Here is a 19,875-nt window from a genome sequence, read left to right on the forward strand (position 1 = left end):
TTCTTTTCAATGTGTGTTGGGGAGCTGTCTGTAAATGTCTGATTAATGTCAAATTTTATCTCTAAATATGTTATTCCCTCTCTGTCTCTGCATAGTAAATATGGCTATGGCTCAACATTAATCATACAAAAACATAAATACCGGTAAACAATCAACCATGCCTTTAATAACCATTCATCAAACAAACATAAATGACCCATATTCTGAAGAGCTTTCAACTGCACCATGGTACAAAATCATGGTTTCATGCAGATTTCAAGCGCTGTCGCACTTCACTTAAGAGCCCTCTTTCAAAAGTGGGCATTTATAATTGGACTTTTCTTGACCAGCGTTTGCAATGAAATAAGCATAATTATGAATATGAATCTGCATTGTCCATGTTTTGTGCCATGGTACAGTCGAACGTCCTTTTGAGAATAAGGTCCAGTATGTTACATATGCTAAGCAACAGAAGTGCATCAGTCATTGAATTACAATTGAAATAATACAATTTCCCAAAATTTCATGAAATTAAATCATTTCCAGAAATTTCCTGGCATTTTCCAAACTCTGAAAAAAGTGGAAACATCAAGCTATCAGCATAGATGTAATGGCAACCCTTTAAATAACTCTCTACACAACTCCAAAAACATACAAAAAAGTAATTGATACTGATGAAAGAATATAATGTTATAACAGGGTAAATATGAAGAGTTAATATTAACTGATATCTTTAGAAAAGTGGAAAAGAATCAACACATGCAAATAAATAGTAGTTACAAATTGAAAAAGCTAACATTCAGAACTCTTCATGAAAAAGTAAGAAAATGGCAAATACTTGGCTTGAATAAAAACAATCAAGAAAGAGAGAAGGTACAGGTACAAAAATGCATGATAAATAATGTTTTGGTTTTCATCAGAGATGATATGCATATGAGATTTACAGGTTAAGAAAGATATTTCATATGAAATATCTCTCTCTAAAAATAAAATGAAAATTTCACACTAGGATTCTAAATAAACTTCAAACTTAATAAAATGAGGTATTATGCAGATCAATGTTAAAGTATCATGCATCTTTCGCACAGGGAAAACAGCTCTTGTAATATTTTATCAGTAATGAAATCACATTTTACATCCATGTGATATTAAAATCAGTATGTTTTTGAAGCAATGCAGGTGTCAAGGATGCAAACAGCACTGTAGAGTTATGATGGGCTAAATATAAAATTCATATGGAAAATAAAGTTATTTTTCTAGAATAGACCACAAGCAAATAATAGACCATTTCATAGTTACTTCACTGGCAGTTTTGGTCAAATCGCCTTTCATTTCTTTCATTATGATAGGCAGATTTCAAAGCAAGATATTACGTAAGCTTGCCTTACATAGCAGGATGAAGAAATTGAATAGACCAGGTGACTAGAATAGCACACCAATGAACACTTTATGAAGGTATTTATTGCATTCCTACTTTAAATGCATAACATAGCATGTTGCACGATGTACTTGGCAAACTGTGAAATACCAGTCATTTGTGGACGCATAGTTGTTTTTTGTGGACGTAAATGAAAAACACAATTAAAAAAAATAAATGAATAATCAAGACATCAAAGTTGATGCTTATCTCATTAAATTTCAAAACACCATGTCACTTTAGTACCAATGACCTTCTTCTGATCATGTGCAGAATCTTCTAATCATGGGCACAATGGAACTGCGAAATGGCTTTTTTTTTCAGGAGGCATTTCAATCCAACATGGAGGGAGTATTTGGGGACGCTCAAGTACACAGTGATGTCAAAACAGAAATATACTTTATATTTTATATGAATTGAGGCAAACATTTAAAAAAAATCAAAAGATGTTATCAGATAATTTGCTTTAGTGGAAGGAAAATGAAAAATGTTTTGTTCAAATCACAGACAAACTATCATAGTTTCTAGTAGCATAATTACATTTTTTCCTTTTCTACATTGGAATGCATTTGAGTCAGTAAGACTTAGAATATAACTTACAAATGTTTGGTTCATCAAACAACGACTTCTTGAAGATAAACATGTATGTAAGAACAATGTTTCAGTTGACAGTTTGTTCTTCCAGTAAAGTGAAGAGGAAACTGGCCTGCTTTGATTTCTGAATGACTGTGGCCGAATGATAGCCCCTAAACAATAGGAGGTTAGACTATGCTGGTTCCGACCCGTAAAACCCTCTCATTTTGGTTTATCAGACATGCTGCATAAGCTGGCCAGTCAATACAGAGAGAAACAAGAGAACTGCAGTCTTGAAGTGTGATTTTGTTGCTGCTGCAAAATACTGTGCACCAGCGAGGCAATACACATCTAACTTCATCATTGCACATTCCTTACTTCTTTTGAAAGTTTATCAACTTTCAAACCAATGTGCCGATCTAAGTCAGCATCAAGCTTCCTCCACTATCACACTGCTTCATCACTTCCTTACAGCTAAAGCCATAATATCAACAAAAGTTCCATAATTAGAAGCCACTCATCAAAAACTCATCTCAATGAAGCATCCAATTACTCACACCTCAAACTTGACTGAACCCTGTGTTGCTCGACTCAATGTACGCGTTGTTCCACTCCCTCCCGATCCGGACCCAATACCCGTTGGTCCAGATGGGCTCATGCCATGGTAGGATGCAGTTCTAGTTGCAGGTTGTTTGGCGGGTCTAACTGGCTTTGATTGACCTGGCAGGCTAAAGCAACCTTTTCTGAGAGCCAGACGGGCGTTTCCTACGGCAGGACGGGAGCATCGACTTACCCCATCAAGGTGAGCGGCATACCCATCACTTAGGACCTGCAGTAAATAAAAAAAAACACAGAAATTAAGTCATATCATCTAACAAGCATGCATGAAGAATTTCTACAAAGTTCATTACTACATTACACAAGTTAACCTGTGCAATAAGATGAATATCTTATATCAAGAAAACTGCCAGTAACAATGTCAAGATACAACAGGCATTGGAAAATATTTATATCACATATCTACCAGCTGTAAAATTTTTATTGATAAGGAACCTGCTCAAATTCACCAAAACAAAACTGGGACTAAACACTTCTCATCATACTTTGCATGAAATGACATTAACCTTATTAAACATTCTTTAAACATGTCATGACAAGTACTTAAAAACTCACAAATTGCTTTAAAAGTTTTCCAGATTCTAACTCTCCAATCAACGACCATGGGATTGCAATGTCAAATTGCAAATTTTTATTTCTTTGTGAGGGATATTCCTGAGACAGAATATTTCATGATGCTTTTAGTCTGTGATTTTACCAAAACTGTAATAAGCTAATAAAATCTTCACATCTGATTGGTTGATATCTAAATTGTCGGTGAAAATCACTTGACAAGATGCATCATGAAAGGCAGCCCATGGCCCTATTTCAAAAAGACTTATAGTAATTTGCTTTTAGATCCACTACCATGGAAACATTGTGGTTGGTTTCTGAGCCCTTTTACCATGGCAATTAGCAAAGTTCTTTATGAAAGCAGAATCTGACTTACCACTGCCTGCGATTGGTATTTCTTTGAGACCTTGCCCACAATGAAGATCTGAGTTGGTTTGAGACCAATGCTTGAGTAAATAGGAATGTCCTTGCTTGAACCATATGCAGCATGTATAACCAGTTTGCTCTGTATATCAAGAAAAATAAACAGGCATGTAACATAAAGAGATACATTTAAATAATTACACATTTTTTTAACTTGTTATTCCATACACATACTTACATTTATGCTTAATCTTACATTCGGTTGTATTGTTGATGTATTGGTGTAGCTTGATCTGTATTCATGTGCATACACATACATACATACATATTCAACACGTATATGTGCTGTAAGAGAAGTTTTGATTCAATATATTGTGTATCAGAAATTTGGAGAATAACGCAGACAGATCAGCTGCTCTGATTCATAAAAAAATTAATCAATCTCCAAATGAAGATACAACACTTCACATTCCATATCAAAAAGTGCACTTTGTAGACCTTATCTCATCTTGAGGTTTGACAAATTTTATTGAAACTTTACAGGTAGACTTGCATTAGTCAAACATTCTCCCAGTTAAAGCAATCTTTTAGACCAGATTATGCAAAACAGATTTATGTGGTTACCATGGATTTGACTTGATAACATATTGATTAATTTCCTTACTGATATACATGTACTGATAGATTGGCTTATCCCATGAAAACAATTTGGTACCAACAGATCAGTCCTGAATCAACCCTTGACTCACTAAGAATAAAGAATGTGTTGTAATTAGGAAATATTTCATTGATGGAACTTTCTGTGACATTTTACAACGTAAAGGAGTTTGCTATTCAGCATCCAGGCTGCAAAGAACATCCCTATTTATCAAGAAAACTTCAGTGAAATTATAACCAACCTGATCGACTAGACCCTTGAGATAGTTCGCTTTCTGTCGTAATGGATCAGTAGTGATGCCATCACAGAATGAGACCACCCCATGAGGGAAGTTGTGTTGTGCTAACCATGAGACTACTTTTTGTTTCTGCATGCTTGGTCTAGCTGTGACGTAGATGATTAGGTAGTTCAGCTCCTGCCAGTGTCTGTATGTACAACCAAAATTATTGCTTCATTACACAGGAATTTACACATACTTGGGAACCTGATAACATCTGTGGGGCTGGCATGTTATTACATCAAATAATAAGAGAAAAGGAATGACAATTTTGTAATTATAAACATACTCTTGACATTTAACACAACAGGTTAACTTCAACATTGAATGCTTGAAGCATTACAGTGTGATTAAAATTACAGTTTTTTTAATGTCAATATTTAGCAAGTGATCATTTTCATTTTGATGATTAAATTACACAATTACATTGAAATAATTCTATTGCAATGAACAAAATGATACAGGAAAACTGGATTTAAAAAGATTCTTACCTCACAACATCGACTGCCCCAGCCCTGACCTTGGGGTCACGACCCATGATAGAGACGCTAGCTGTAAATGACCCGTCTATGCTAAACACTACACACTCAGTCTTAGGTGGTACGACTGTCAAATAGGAGTCTGCTGATGTGTGGTCACCCCTGGTTAAAATTACAAACAAACAAATATCATTTTCTATTGGAATCTAAAGCAAAATCTTTGGAAATGTAATTCCAGTGTAGATAAATAACTGATTTCTTTCTATTTGCTCTTGAAATTATTGCTCCCATGATAAATCGACTTATATATGAGCCTACCACAAAATATAACCTTTAACCTATCACTAACTCTAATCATTGCTTATCATAGCTGCAAACATTGAATCCCAAGGGTGTGGGACTACATCAGCACATGAATATAATAATATAATATTTAGAATAATAAATAATAATATATATAGAATAATAATAATAGAATATAAGAACATTGCAGAGTTTCCCTATATATTAGTATCTAATGCCTCACAAAGAAAATTCATATTCTCTCAATCATTTTTTATTTTCCCACAATGTTCACCTATGCCTAATTGATTCTGTGCTATGAATACATTCTCCTGCATCATTATAATTCATCTTCATAACTCATATTTCTTCATTTTTCAATTCTCTTAACATGTTTCATATGTGATTTCAGGACAAAACCTATAGAAATTACAAAAGTCAGTAGGCAATCAGTTAACGAACTTTGGTTTAACTCAAATACAGGCTACATTTTAGTTTCTTGTTTTATAATCCACAAAATAATGGCTTGACTGAGATATAAGGCTTTCCGCTACAAATAAAAGAGAAATACTGTATTTTCACATTTTGAATAGTAAACAAAAATGAAACATTTTGCTTTGGGATTCAAATGAAATATGTGGATCTTGATAGTTAAATGTCTTATGACTAAATCAATAAGTAAATTGAAATTGTTTTAAAAAGGGTTGCTGACCTGACAACCATCTTGACTGGATAAATACCCTGACCTAGTCTTCTTGCTTCTGGAATGGTATATGAAACCCTGCCGTTACTACTGGTTACTTCAGTTGCAAAATGAACCCATTCTCCAGAGGGAGGTTGTGTCATTATATGAATGTCCACCTATAACCAATCAAAGGAAAGCATTTTTGCACATCACATTCAATACTCATTTAACATAACACCAAGTTCCATGTATCCATGTATAATGTATCCTCTTGAATTATCTAGTTTATTCAATATTTCAATTAAAAACATCAAAATATGTACAGTTGAAATATACATGTACATAAAAAAGAATTAATCAAATAGATAAGCATAGCAAATAAAGATTATAAGAGAAATAAATGGAAAATGGAACACCTGTTAAATGGCAGGAGTCCAAAAGTTAACAAAAAACAAACATAATGATAATAATAATAAGAGTATGTTTGATTTTCAATAATCTCAAGTGAAATGTTGTAAGAATCCAGATATCCACCCAAATATTAATTCTTCTTCTTCTTCTTCATAGAGTATGTTTGATTTTCAATAATCTCGAGTAAAATGTTGTCCAAATTCAAATATCCACCCTAATAGTAATTTGCATTTTCCCCAAGATATAATGAACTAAATTTCTCTTATTTCAGGATCAACATAAATATTTGTGTGTACTATATGCCCACAATTCAATATTCTTAACCTATCTTGGGGCCTAATTTTTCTTTATCATTATAAGGGTACTCACAATAGCAATATCATTCAACTCTATTATTCATACAATATTACTGTGGGAATATATGATTTTGATGACACAACATAACTAGATTTTTTTTTAGGGGGGGGGGGTCAAAATCAGATTGCAGAAAAATAAAACAATGTGCAATATGTTAAAATTGCATTCATTATCTATTCTCACATTAACAAGTATATAAACATGAAGAGGAGGAGGAGGAGTATTTCTGATGATTAATTCTACAAACCTTTTCTCCGGTTAATGTAACCATGTCCAATGTACTGTACATGAATCTTCCTACTAACATCTGAGGAGAACCCTCTACTACTACAACATCCTTAGCTCTGTGATTCGGATTTACACTTTGCTGTTGGAAAAAAAGGATATACAGCGATTATATCAAAGTCCGGCTGGTTTGATATCACATTCTTAGAATGAAATATAAATATACAAAACAATATAAAGATTATCATAGATAAGTCCAGGTCACATAAAATCATTATTGTCAATGCATAGCTTCATTGCTATAATACTTATGTGCACTCTGAAGGGGAACTCTTCTACTTTTGTTTCTATTAGGTTCGAAGAAGGCCTTCATATGAAGACTTGTTACTGTTCATCTATCCATCAATCAAAATTAATTTTCATGTAAAATCACAAAATCTATCCAATAACACTCAAATGTCATTCTATATCCTCCACATCATAACTGGTTTTGGGCATGCATATTCATATAAATGAGGAACGAATCAGATAGAGACATGCACTTTGGAGAGGTAACTTGAAACAGATTTTAACAAGAATTTTCATCTTTATTCCACAAGAAAACTTAAGTCATGAGATCTGTCAAATTTGTGGGGCCTCATCAGAGCTGCCAACCTGAAAAAGAACATTTCAGTATTTTTAATGTTGAAAATCAGTATTTCGGTGAGGAAATCAGTATTTTCAAAAATACCATAGGACAACACATAAAGCTAAAACTTTAGAAATCAGTATTTTACATTAAACTATCAGTATTTTTCTCACTTTTCAGTTCTACTAGGCAGCTCTGCCTCATTTATGTGAACAAAACAGCACTTACACCAATGTCAACATCAACAGATTTTTAAATGAAATTATTTTCAATAAAAAACTGCTACAAGCACCTGAAATGGTTTCCTATCTCACCTTCATTTTCACTGATGTTCTTTTGCGCTGCCATTTTTCTCTTGGCTGGGCAGGAATGAAGTTAGCAACAGCCGTCCCATCACCAGCGTGTACACTCACACTGTCATTGTGAAACACCTGAAACATTCAAAGACACCATCAGGGTCAAAAGGTATCAAGTCAATTCTACCAAATCTGTAAATTCACACTGTTATTGTGAAACACCTGGAACATTCAAAGACACCATCAGGGTCAAAAGGTATCAAGTCAATTCTACCAATTCGTACACTCACACTGTCATTGTGAAACACCTGGAACATTCAAAGACACCATCAGGGTCAAAAGGTATCAAGTCAATTCTACCAAATCTGTAAATTCACACTGTTATTGTGAAACACCTGGAACATTCAAAGACACCATCAGGGTCAAAAGGTATCAAGTCAATTCTACCAATTCGTACACTCACACTGTCATTGTGAAACACCTGGAACATTCAAAGACACCATCAGGGTCAAAAGGTATCAAGTCAATTCTACCAATTCGTACACTCACACTGTCATTGTGAAACACCTGGAACATTCAAAGACACCATCAGGGTCAAAAGGTATCAAGTCAATTCTACCAATTCGTACACTCACACTGTCATTGTGAAACACCTGAAACATTCAAAGACAACATCAGGGTCAAAAGGTGGTTCCATGACATTTGATCTGGCGACAATTGCTCCGATGGAAAATCTGAATGTTAAGCCAAAGATAAAACCTAATCTCTATACCCTCAAATACACCAGGAGCAAATATCGTAGGAGTAAATGTCGAGGGGTATATAACAATACCTGTATCTGCTTCTTTTTTTAGCAGGGATCCCATTAAACATCATTCACAGCAGCTTCACTAAATACCCTATTGATTTGTGTACGATGAAATGATGAGTAGAGATGAAAAGATGCTTGCAAGCATACTTCATGATTTGTTTATTGCGATTTGATTTTCAAAGAAATCATAGCAGCATTTGATATGAACATTCCAAGCTAGTTCTTATCTATCTGTTCCAAATAGTGGTGTTAATAATAGAATCAAACTTTCAGTCTATTTCGAGCCTCCCAGCAGGAATGGAAGCAAATCAAACATTTTTCAAAATTGTTATGATGTAATCATCGGCTGTGGCTTGAATCTGATTTACTCAGACCATAAGGCTTTCAGCAAAGCAGAATTTTGAATTTATCATTCCTAGCATTATGCCGAACTTCATATAAAATAATTTACTTCTTTGATCTTTCATATTTAATGTTAAAAAAATGTTGTTGTAGTGGGATCAGGTAATGTGTGGCGGGGTTGAGAGGCCTTAGTTTGACATTCACAAATACATTGCAAGACCAATATGCTAGCCTACAATCAAAGTAATTAATATTAAACAACTTGTAACTTTATTTATACTTAAGTTTATTCTCTCACCCCCTCTCTCTTTCTCTCTTACCTGTCTTAGAATGAAAGCTATGGTATCTGTTGACTCCCAGTAACTGGCATGGAATAGATGAGGGAGGGCGCCAGTCGGGAATGCCTGCAGTGCCTCGGGACAATAGAGTGCGAAGTCCAGCCTCTTACTGCCCCACCATTTTGATGTGATAGCATTAACGGCTGAAAATGATTCATAAAATATCCAGTTATACAATATGAACACAAAATTTTCATTCCATAAAAGGGTTGAGTCTATTAAAACTACATTGTACATCAACTGGTACATCAAAATATCAATACATCTCACCAATTCTCCAAAAGCTACATTGGTTGCCAATCCGGAAGCGTATAGAATTTAAAATACTTCTTCTCACTTGGATAGTGTTTAATGGTTTGGCACCAAAATATCTACAAGACCTTGTCATGCCTTATGCACCAGCTAGAAGCCTGAGATCATCACACCAGCAACTTCTTAAGACTCCCAAGACACGTGTAGCATATGGTGCACGAGCTTTCTCTGCCTCAGCACCTTCTCTCTGGAATAATTTGCCATTAAATTTAAGAATTATACAATCACTGGAGACCTTTAAATCCAAACTGAAATCTTATCTTTTCTAACAGTATTAGTTATTGGCACTTTGACACTCATCCAAACTTTCTCATTCTTTCTTTTCTTGTGCGCCTCAGAATAGAATATTTCTAGATAGATGGCGCTATATAAATGCCTATTATTATTATTATTATTGTGTCAATATCACTAGAAATATTATCAAGCAATCTGTGGACTTCTCCAAATTTCATTGAAATTGCCTAAATAAACGTGCCTTGTCAGGTGACCTGTGATGAACCAATGGTATAGTCCTTGCTAGCAGATGATTATTGTCTGTGTACTATTCAGTGCATGACATTGTGTGTTGTCATTTGGTAACTATGTATATGAGTACTCAATGTCTCTCATAAATGCCAAGGGTACACACGATGGTGTAAGTAGGCACACCTTCTCAAAGTTCAAGCCAGAAAATTTGGCTATCAAGGAACAAGCTGCACAAGCTTAGCTTTCTGATGATATAGTCATCAGGGAGCCAAAAGCTTAATGCTATGTCGAATAAATGACTTCCGGCCAGTTGGGTAGAAGATTACGCCACAGCCCTGGGCCAGAATTGTGTTTCATTCATTGAATACATATTATAGGTGAAAAATATGAATTACCTTTTAATCATATTCACTTTTTTCAAAAGTTGTCATAACCTAGGTAAATAACTGGGTACTAAAATTTTCATCACTGAACTTCAATTTTGGTCAGTTGGAGCTTATGTCTGTAGTGTTTAGATGCTAGGTTCCTCAGTTCGATAACACAAAGCATAGTGTTTGATCATACGACTGATTTTTATAATTGATAATATTGATCATTGTGTGTAATAAAGCATATAGATCAACTTTATGATCAATCGCTAAAACTTTGTGTTACAGACTCTAGATTAGATAAGAGGAACTCACTGTGTAAAGCAGGTCCAGACAAGACCCCTTCAGTCTCCCCCGCCTCACTGGCTGAGCTAGCTACGCTTGGGTGTCTTCTACCGTACCCTTCAGCTCTCCCCTCAGAAAATAGTAACATGTTGGTAGTTATAGCATCAACTGTAAATAACAAAGGTCAATATCATCAGATAAAAAACAATTTATAAATATAATACTACAAAACAACAAACTTTTGTAAGTATTGAATAATAATGTTACAACTAATACACATGCTTAAATGTACGTGTGTTGGCAAATTTAAGCATAGGCCTACTCAATGTTCAACATCTTTCAATAATTTCAGAACATTTCTCTTGCACTGAATTATGTCAGAAATTTACACTTCTACAATTATGGATTGCAAGGACTATAAGCTGATCATTCTGTGGTAGTGAAATATTGTTTTAGTGGCCCAAACATGGAAGTGGAATGGTGTAGTGGTTCTGACTCTTGCCTTGCAATCAGAGGGTTGTGTGTTCAAATCCCACATAGGCTAGCATCCTTTCACAAGGCATTAATCCACACTTTGCCACTCTCCACCCAGGTGTTTAATAGGTACCGGGTAGGATGCGAAAGCCTATGTAGTATGCCTAGCAATTGAGTCTTGGAACTCTTGTTGGAATGCTCCCAGGGAATGGAGAAAGTGCATATCTTGTGTGCGGGCATGTCAGGATCCGATGACCGGTGTAATAAAAATTCCAAGATAAAGCGCTTAGAAACAAAGTGTAAAGCGCATTATAACTGTAACTATTCACATCAAGTAGTGTGCGTGCAGCACTTTGGATTGGAAAGGATTTTAATTCATGTTGATTTTTATCTATTTTCCCCTCCAAATAATTGATATCTGCAACAACCCAATACCTATAATCATAGAATCCTGTACTTACTGAGTCCACTAGACCTTCCATCGCCCCTGGGATACTTCTGATACCTCTCTACAGAGAATGGTGTCACTACAGAAAACTTGCTGTGTAGGAGAGGTTCTAACCGGGCTGCCGAGGGATCGGTCCGATGGAACAGGTTGTAAAGCTGACTGCAGGCTGGTTTTAAAGGCAGGGCTGGTGGTAGTAGAATGTATCAAAAGGGGAACATGCGATCATTATACCTTGGATGTAGGCATAAAAAGTTAATAACTTATTTGCCTAAAGTTCATGACTTTTAAAATGTTACTTACTGCATCCCTCTGTTCTTGACACATCATGGTCTGGGGTAAAACTAATTGGCTCATATTCTCTCAAGAGGTTTCAATTGTACCATGGTACAAACTATGATTAACACAGATTTACAGTATTATCACACTTTTCTTTTAGCACACTTTTACTACACAATCTCAAAAGCACACATTTAAGTGGATTTCAGAAAGAGGGAACCAAAGAATTGCTATCTTGTTCAAACTTGATCTTGCTTAGAAAAGAGAGGACTTACTTGGTCTGAAGTCCTGGAGTGATCTCCTGTATGCAAGCACCAGGCCGAGCGGTGAACCAAACATGAAGAAATGCGTGACCTCAAATTCGACCTTTGGTAGCATCATGTCAGAGGTCATGCTGACCTGTGAACAGAGGCTGATTCTCCTGCCGTCAGGGCCGATATCAGAGCTATAGCTCTGCACTGAGTCACGGTTAGAGAAAGCTATCGGATTGGAAAAGCGCTTCACTCTCTCATGGGATGGTGCTGTATACCTGTAACAAGAGATTAACATTGGTTAGAAAAATAGCTTGAAAATTAATCTGTGTTTATTCACAGAAACAGTCTGACACTGACATTTGAGATGCTAATAAACAAAATGATACTCAAGACAGAAGGTTTAAAAAGAATATACATGGTTGCCTTCTCCATTACTATAGAAGAGGCAACTAACACTATCATAGTGTGATAGTTTCACAAAGACCTAATTGAAAGGACAGTTTCTTCAGAATACTCCAAATTGAGCAGTTCATTATTGACATTAACTTATCAGTTTTAGCTACTACAATACATACTAACACTACATATTACCCAATGTCAACTATTGATTGAAGTGGTGCAAAGAGGGAACAAGTGGCGCTCCTCTGGCAGTCTCGCCTGCATTACGTGATTCAATATAGCAGCAGAGCTGACTTTGGAAACTACTATAGACTAATCATTTACAAAAAACACCATACACATGATGATCAAATACTATGTTCATCGACCCTAAAAGCCTAAATGACATTTGACCTTGATCGGGTGACCAAGGACTTGTGCAAGACGATCAGTGATACTTGATGACCATTATGTCAAAGTTTCATGAACTAGGCCCATATAACATTTCAAACACTTAACCTTTGGTTAAGATATGATGTTGACGACGCTGCCGCTGTCAGAAAAGCGGCGCCTATAGTCTTGCTCTGCTATTCAGGCGAGACAAAAAAGGAGAGGTTTGAAACACAAGAGACATTTCAGAATGAGAAGGTATGCAGTGAAAGAAAGGCAGGGAGGGATAAAACACACATTTCCTCTGGAAAAAGATTTCTTGCTGTCCTTATACTTTATTTCATATCAACCTACTAGTAAATTGACTTACCTTAGGAAAAATGTAAACTTTTTACAAGTAGATGGTTCATGTACATGCTTATCTATCAGATAATCTTTTACAGGATGAATATACAGGTAAAAAAATAAATGAAAAAAATAGAGGAAAGTTTACCTTGTGCCAGAATCATGCATTGCTTGGAGGTTGTTTGAACTGGTAGCAGTGGGCTTCCTTGGCCCCCCATCAAATGCATCAGTGGACCTCAGCATCTCAATTGTACTGTTACTGGGACACTTATGGGTGATGATAGAAGACTGTAGAGGAGTGGGCGAGAGCTGGTTGGTGTTCCCAGGGGGCGTGGCAGGGGAGATACTATTAGGGGTAGGGGAGCCGGAAGGGGGCGTGGATGAGCCTGGTGGGGAGATGGGTGCATCATAGAAGGTACAGTTACTCATGGTGCTGATTGATGGTGACAGATACTGCTGTGGGGTGATAAATGTACCCCTAGCTAACGCATCATACCCTAGGATGGCACCCATGCAATCTCCTACGACACACACCTGGAAACAACAAAAATAGAAGATACATGTTATTAAAGGGGAATCCAGCCTTGGCCATAAAATGTTGTGTCGGGAAGGAGAAAAATAAATTAAACAGAATGGTGAAAGTTTGAAAGAAATCCGACAAGCAATAAGAAAGACAGTTATAGCTGCATTAAAATTGAGATCACTAATACCCTTTTTAGACAGGCTAAAATTTCCTTAACCCCGTACTATTGGTGGGGCTAAATGGCAATTTAGCCCCACCTATAGTACGGGGTTAAGCTTAGCCCACTTTCGTTTTACACAGCGTTTTTGCAAAGTGGGCTAACCCCACCTATAGTACGGGATTATTTGGCCCTGCAAAAAAGCAGGGTTATCCCACCAATTGCGGTGCTAAGAGCAATAGTACGGGGTTAAGATCGCATGTGTAAAACGAAAGTGGGCTAAGCTTAACCCCGTACTATAGGTGGGGCTAAATGGCAATTTGGCCCCACCTATAGTACGGGGTTAAGGAAATTGTAGCGTGTGTAAAAAGTGTACGAGTGAAGCACTTGACTACGAATGATCGACAAAAACCACTAGTCCGGGGTTAGCGAGTTTCGTGTGTAAAAAGCAAGCATTCCTTATCCGGGGTTAGCAATAACAATTTGGCATGTGTGAAAAGGAAAAAAAATAGTACGGGGTTAAGGATAGTACGGGGTTAGCGATAGTCCGGGGTTAAGAAAATCCTGTGTAAAAAGGGCATAATATTATGTAGATTTCAAATTGGCAACTCAGTGAGTAAATTATGACAAGGGGCAAGGACAACTTTCTCATAGGCCATGTACTTTATTATCAGGGATTTGTGGTTTTCTCCAAAGTACCTATTCCCCTGGGGCAGTAATCTAAATGTAACCCAGGTAGTATATTGTTTTATGTCCTCATGAAAGAAAAATATAATTTGAAATAAAACTTTGGGGAAAAATTACATTTTAGCCAAAATATGTATTGGAGTACATGGAGGAATAGTCCTTGCCTTACATCACTATGACATCCCATATGCGGCCAATTTGAAGCCTCCATGGGTATAGTGATTACCAATATTTACAACTTTTAAAAATTCATAACTTTCTTGTTGTTTGTCCAATATTGTTCAAACTTTCACCTATCAACTTGTCTGATTTTTCTTTTCCTTATAAAAACATTTTTTTATTTGGGTTGGATTCCCCTTTAATAGACACATTCATCATTTCATCATGAATGAGTTTTATACCATCTCTTCCAAAACCAATCTCTATTAAAAACAAGACAACACTGAGAAACTTTCCGGGGCTATTACCATGCTGTATGAGAATCATGTGATAAAAAAAAATCTTGACTCGAATAGTAATCATTTCTCCAGCTATTTCTAGGTAAAAACAACACACTGAATGGTTAAGATTCACTGATACAACTGTAAAAAAAAAACACTGCGAATACATGTAATAAAATTATGCTGTCCCAGCAACAAACATTCTTAGCCTGCTTTGAATATTGTGAGACCAGTGAAGATAAAATATTAACTTCACTATAAATACAACTCATCTCAGAGAAAGTTAAGATTTATGATACCTGTCCTTGGAATCCATGGCCTTCCTGGGACTTAACAAACTCATGGTAAGCAGCATTCATCCTACCAACCGTAGCAGTTACAGACTCTAGGTAGTCAGGGTTGGAGGTGGCCATGATAGAGAGAGCTCCGATGGGAACAAAATCTGTGTTTGTCTGCAGCTTGTTGTCAAAGGCTGATGATGTGGCATCAACACCACATGGCCCAAGGCTATATGATAAACAGAAACCCAGATTAACCAGTACAGACAAAATGAATCAGCTATATATTGATGCAGTATCTATTGTAGCATCATACAATAAGAGTGAAACTTTAGGATCCTAACACCTATCATGGATCCAAAGAAAATGAGAGTATTATTAAGATACAAATTCAAGCAACATGTCATCATGAAATTCACCATATACACACCAATTTCCTCAATTATTATTATTATTATTATAAAAAACAAACAAGTGCACATCTAGTTATCAATAATGCATTCCATTTTTTTAAATGCACGATAAATGCCTTGATCACGGACATAGGTACCACTGCAGGGATCGAACCCCGGACTTTCCATGTATAGCCAGGCGACATAGACCACTTGGCCACCGCACCTCCATAGTTTCCACAATTATGGTTGAGTATATTGTGGGTTAACCTTTCCCAATAAAACAAATATCATATGATTAAACCATCCTACATTGTTTCAAGAGGACTATCCAAATTTGCTGCATCAATAAAATTCTTTTCCACCATAATTTCATTTGACCGTGATACTTCGACTTACGAAGACAACATGAACAGCTTTCTTTAAAAAAATTAGTAACTAATGTTCAATCCTACCTTGTTATCAAATTTACAGCTTCATGGCATGTTGGTGGACATGACACCAGTTTGACCGCTATGTGACCCTGTGCTACGGGGAAGTGCGCCCTCACCACTGCATCAAAGGCAGTCTTGAAGGTGTTGATATCACTGCTCTTTGCCCCCGTCTCCTGCATACCATCCAGGACATTACCACCATGAAGCACCAAGAAGAGTACTGTGATATCTGACTGCAGGTTACCAGCAAATTGAGAGCCTCCTGCTTCATCTGATGGTGGAAAGCAATATCAGTTTATTATGGATGTATAAAATGATTGGAGGATGTGTGAATTTGAGATTATCAAGGATTTGTTTTATTGCAAGCAGTTTGATCAAAGCAAAGACCAAATCAGCTCAAAATCATATCAACCTGTACGGCCTACAGATGATGGATTGATACATGCTAACAAAAGTCATTTTAATACTATCATATAATTTCTGGCAATTTGCTGACAGACAATCAGTGTAAAACTTAAACTGGAATGAAGTCCAAAATATTTCTTGAGCAGCATATCTACTGGTGTAATACGAATCATTGTATTATTCATAATAACTTAGATAATTTTTTTTATAACATACCTTCTAATGAAACTGGACTAAGGACATCTTCAGAGCTCCAATGAGATAGCAGAGGTCCATCATCCTCTTGATCATCCTGCCAATCTATATCATTACAGAAAAAAACAAAGACAAAGAATGATCAAATAAGATGGAATCGTCAAACTCTGAAATAAGGGTGATGGAAGAAGATATTAGGCTGCAGCAGGAGAAATATAGCAGTGCAGCATAAAGAAGGAGGAGGAGGAGGAGGAAAAGGTAGCGGGAAAATGCATGAAAACAGAGAGACACAGAGGAAGAATGTTGTCATTAGTTCAATTCTGGATGGTTTTAATCATGTTAGTCTGATATGCCTGGAGTGCATTGTCTGACAGATGTCAACAAGCAATGAAGGTTTTTGAATGCTTTAGAAAGAGGAAAGCCAATCTGCAAAATGAAAAAGAAAAGATTGGATACAGCAATATTACTTATGAGTAGCAAAATGATCATGATTTCAGGGCAATGAAAAAAATATATATTTATGGGAGTATGACAGAGAGCCTTGTAGAAGGTACTAAAGCAAATATGCTAAAAGGCCTAAAAAATTGTTGCCATCATCCGACTGAAAAAATGCAACAGGGTTGCTTTTTTAAAATTTTCTTTAGCAGATACAAAATATACAAATGCATTTTTTTTTGTGAGAAAATGCTAGATTTGGGCAAAAATACTCAAATTTGTATTTAATGGCTTAAAACACACTTAAATATGAAGTTTATTGCATAAATAAATCATCCCATGCATTATTATTTTTTGTGCAGCAAAGCTGCAGGTATATATTTAAAACAAAATAAGATTTTTAAAACTGTAATCGACCAGCCGGGCAAAACTTTCTGATTTTAAGCATGAGAGGGCAACATATCAATATCTTTCTAGGCCTTCGGATGTCCCAATTTGCGAGCTTATTTGTTTGTTATTCTCCCTCCTTTAATTACCAAATTAATTTGGTGATCTTTGTTGAGAGATCCTTATTCCCAATATCCCTCCCTCAATCCTTTCCCTTATTCTTACATATAAAACTTCACAGTAGTCAGTTTATAGTCTACTTATATCCAAGATTGCTGAACATTCACCCTTATCAATCTTCACTATCCCTTTTTGCCTCCCTTCCCTGTCAGTCACTTAATTCATTTTAACAAACACCATCATTTTTCAGTCTTCAACTTCCTTTCCTCCCATCCTCCAACTCACTCTCCCTCTCCCACTCAATTTCTATCTTCCTTTTCCTCCCCCATCTCCTCCACCCATCCCTCCATCTATACCCTCTCCTCTCTGTAGGTTTCATCCAGCTGCAAAACATGGCAAAGGAGAAAAAGTACAGGAGATAGAAAGGTCATGATAGTTCATTATTGATCTACACACCTACTCAATGTTTGGACAGTTGTACAATGTGGGCTTCAGAGATTCCCAGACTGACAAACCAAAACAACATTTTTTGACAAATTTTTGATGCTACAATTTGCTCAGGTTTTTAAGTCACATGCCACATTAAATGAATAGAAGCAATATTTTGCAGTAAAAATTATGCTTACCAGTAACCTGCACCTCATATGTAGGGCCTATGTTCAAAGGGATAACGGGACAATACCAAGGAGATTTTAGGTCCCTAATTTAATGACATCTTTGCAAATACCTTGTAATCCATCAGAATTTTGTGATTGTTAACTTGTCTGCTCCTTGAAACAGAAAGTACATATAAGCACAGATCTCCTATACCAGGGAATTTATAATTAATAAATCAATCACAAATTTGTGACTGATATTTCTCTTAAAGCATCTCTAAGATTGACTGATGTCACATGATCGTTGACAAGCCAATCATGCGACTGGTACCTATCATCATTCCGTGTATTAAAGGTACATGTTCACGTAATTGCAAGTCATTGTAATAAATATGAAAAGAAATTTTAGAATACACTTTCTTACAAAGAAAAATTCAATATTGAAGGAAACAAAATGATCTAAATCATACATTTTAAAGACGGTGACTGCAATGTGAGTGACCACTGGTAACTACATGACTGTTTTAGTCGTTTGTTTGTAACTATTTTAACTTTGCACAAGAAATGCAAATATTTTTTTTGTAGGAGACTGAGAAAACATTGAAACAAAGCATTTATGTTTTAACATGTAACCCTTCACACAATTTCAAATGAAATAAACTGACTTTCAAAGTAAACACACTATACCTTGTACCCTCTATCTCTCCCCAACTCTTTCACCTCTTATTCCAATCCATCCTGGTCCCAACACCTCTGTAGCCCACTGCAGAACTCCCTGGAGGCAGTAACACCCAATTAACTCACTCTCACATGAAGCCATGATACCAAGAGTAGGAATTACTCTCTCATTTTAATACAATTATCAGCATCCTTTCACGAGTCATTACTCCTCGTGGTTGCACACCCTCTAAATGTCATGTCTACCGGTATGCACAGAGCGAAAGCATCAAGTCAGCATATACCAGGCCCCTCGCAACAATCTCAAACACCAGATAACATGTTTTCATGGTGTCTTTCAATATTTGTCCTTGTTTCAATCTTGTACTTAAAAATACTTTATTACTATTAAGTAGACATGAATAGCACCACTATTTAGTATCACACCCGTTTAGGTATATTTCATCAGTGGTATGCCCCATGTAACATACAACATGCCAATCTAACATAACCCAATTCAAAGGGCACTTGTTTACAAAATAATTTACTCTTTTGAGATATCAATATTTGAAGCTACAAATGAGTGCAGAGATGCATAAGTTCTGAAATTTTTTTGATAAGGTTTTTTTTTTTTCAAATGAAAATCCAACTTTACTTGTCTTTATGTATTGTGTAGTAAAAGCTCATGACAGGCTCTTACTATTATGGAATAAAAATGTCAAATTTCATTGAAATCAAATTGATAACTGCCCCCATTTTTTCATTTCATTTCATTTATTTCCATATTCAAATATAAAAACATACATAATCAGCAAATCACAAAAAAGAACACATTTCACATGAAAATATTACAAAGATAAATATGGTTACAAATTTAAGAGAA

At 36.0% G+C, this 19,875-nt stretch overlaps 1 protein-coding gene across 3 annotated transcripts in view; it reads right to left on the reverse strand.

Moving 5' to 3' along the window:
- Positions 1-1,739: 1,739 nt before the first annotated feature.
- Positions 1,740-19,875, reverse strand: part of LOC121409235 (protein retinal degeneration B-like) — a 75,223-nt gene continuing 57,087 nt past the window's right edge. For all 3 annotated transcript variants that reach the window (XM_041601103.1, XM_041601102.1, XM_041601104.1), the window contains 15 exons: positions 16,819-16,902; positions 16,219-16,468; positions 15,393-15,600; positions 13,435-13,820; positions 12,195-12,448; positions 11,657-11,827; positions 10,752-10,889; positions 9,274-9,434; positions 7,819-7,935; positions 6,899-7,018; positions 5,911-6,059; positions 4,929-5,078; positions 4,402-4,585; positions 3,516-3,644; positions 1,740-2,798 (listed from right to left, as the gene is read on the reverse strand). In XM_041601103.1, the coding sequence (XP_041457037.1) occupies positions 2,523-2,798; positions 3,516-3,644; positions 4,402-4,585; positions 4,929-5,078; positions 5,911-6,059; positions 6,899-7,018; positions 7,819-7,935; positions 9,274-9,434; positions 10,752-10,889; positions 11,657-11,827; positions 12,195-12,448; positions 13,435-13,820; positions 15,393-15,600; positions 16,219-16,468; positions 16,819-16,902 (2,777 nt within the window). In that variant the 3' untranslated portion in view covers positions 1,740-2,522. The remainder of the gene's footprint in view (positions 2,799-3,515; positions 3,645-4,401; positions 4,586-4,928; positions 5,079-5,910; positions 6,060-6,898; positions 7,019-7,818; positions 7,936-9,273; positions 9,435-10,751; positions 10,890-11,656; positions 11,828-12,194; positions 12,449-13,434; positions 13,821-15,392; positions 15,601-16,218; positions 16,469-16,818; positions 16,903-19,875) is intronic.

The sequence above is a fragment of the Lytechinus variegatus genome, chromosome 2, assembly GCF_018143015.1.
Source record: "Lytechinus variegatus isolate NC3 chromosome 2, Lvar_3.0, whole genome shotgun sequence".
Lineage (NCBI taxonomy): Eukaryota > Metazoa > Echinodermata > Echinoidea > Temnopleuroida > Toxopneustidae > Lytechinus > Lytechinus variegatus.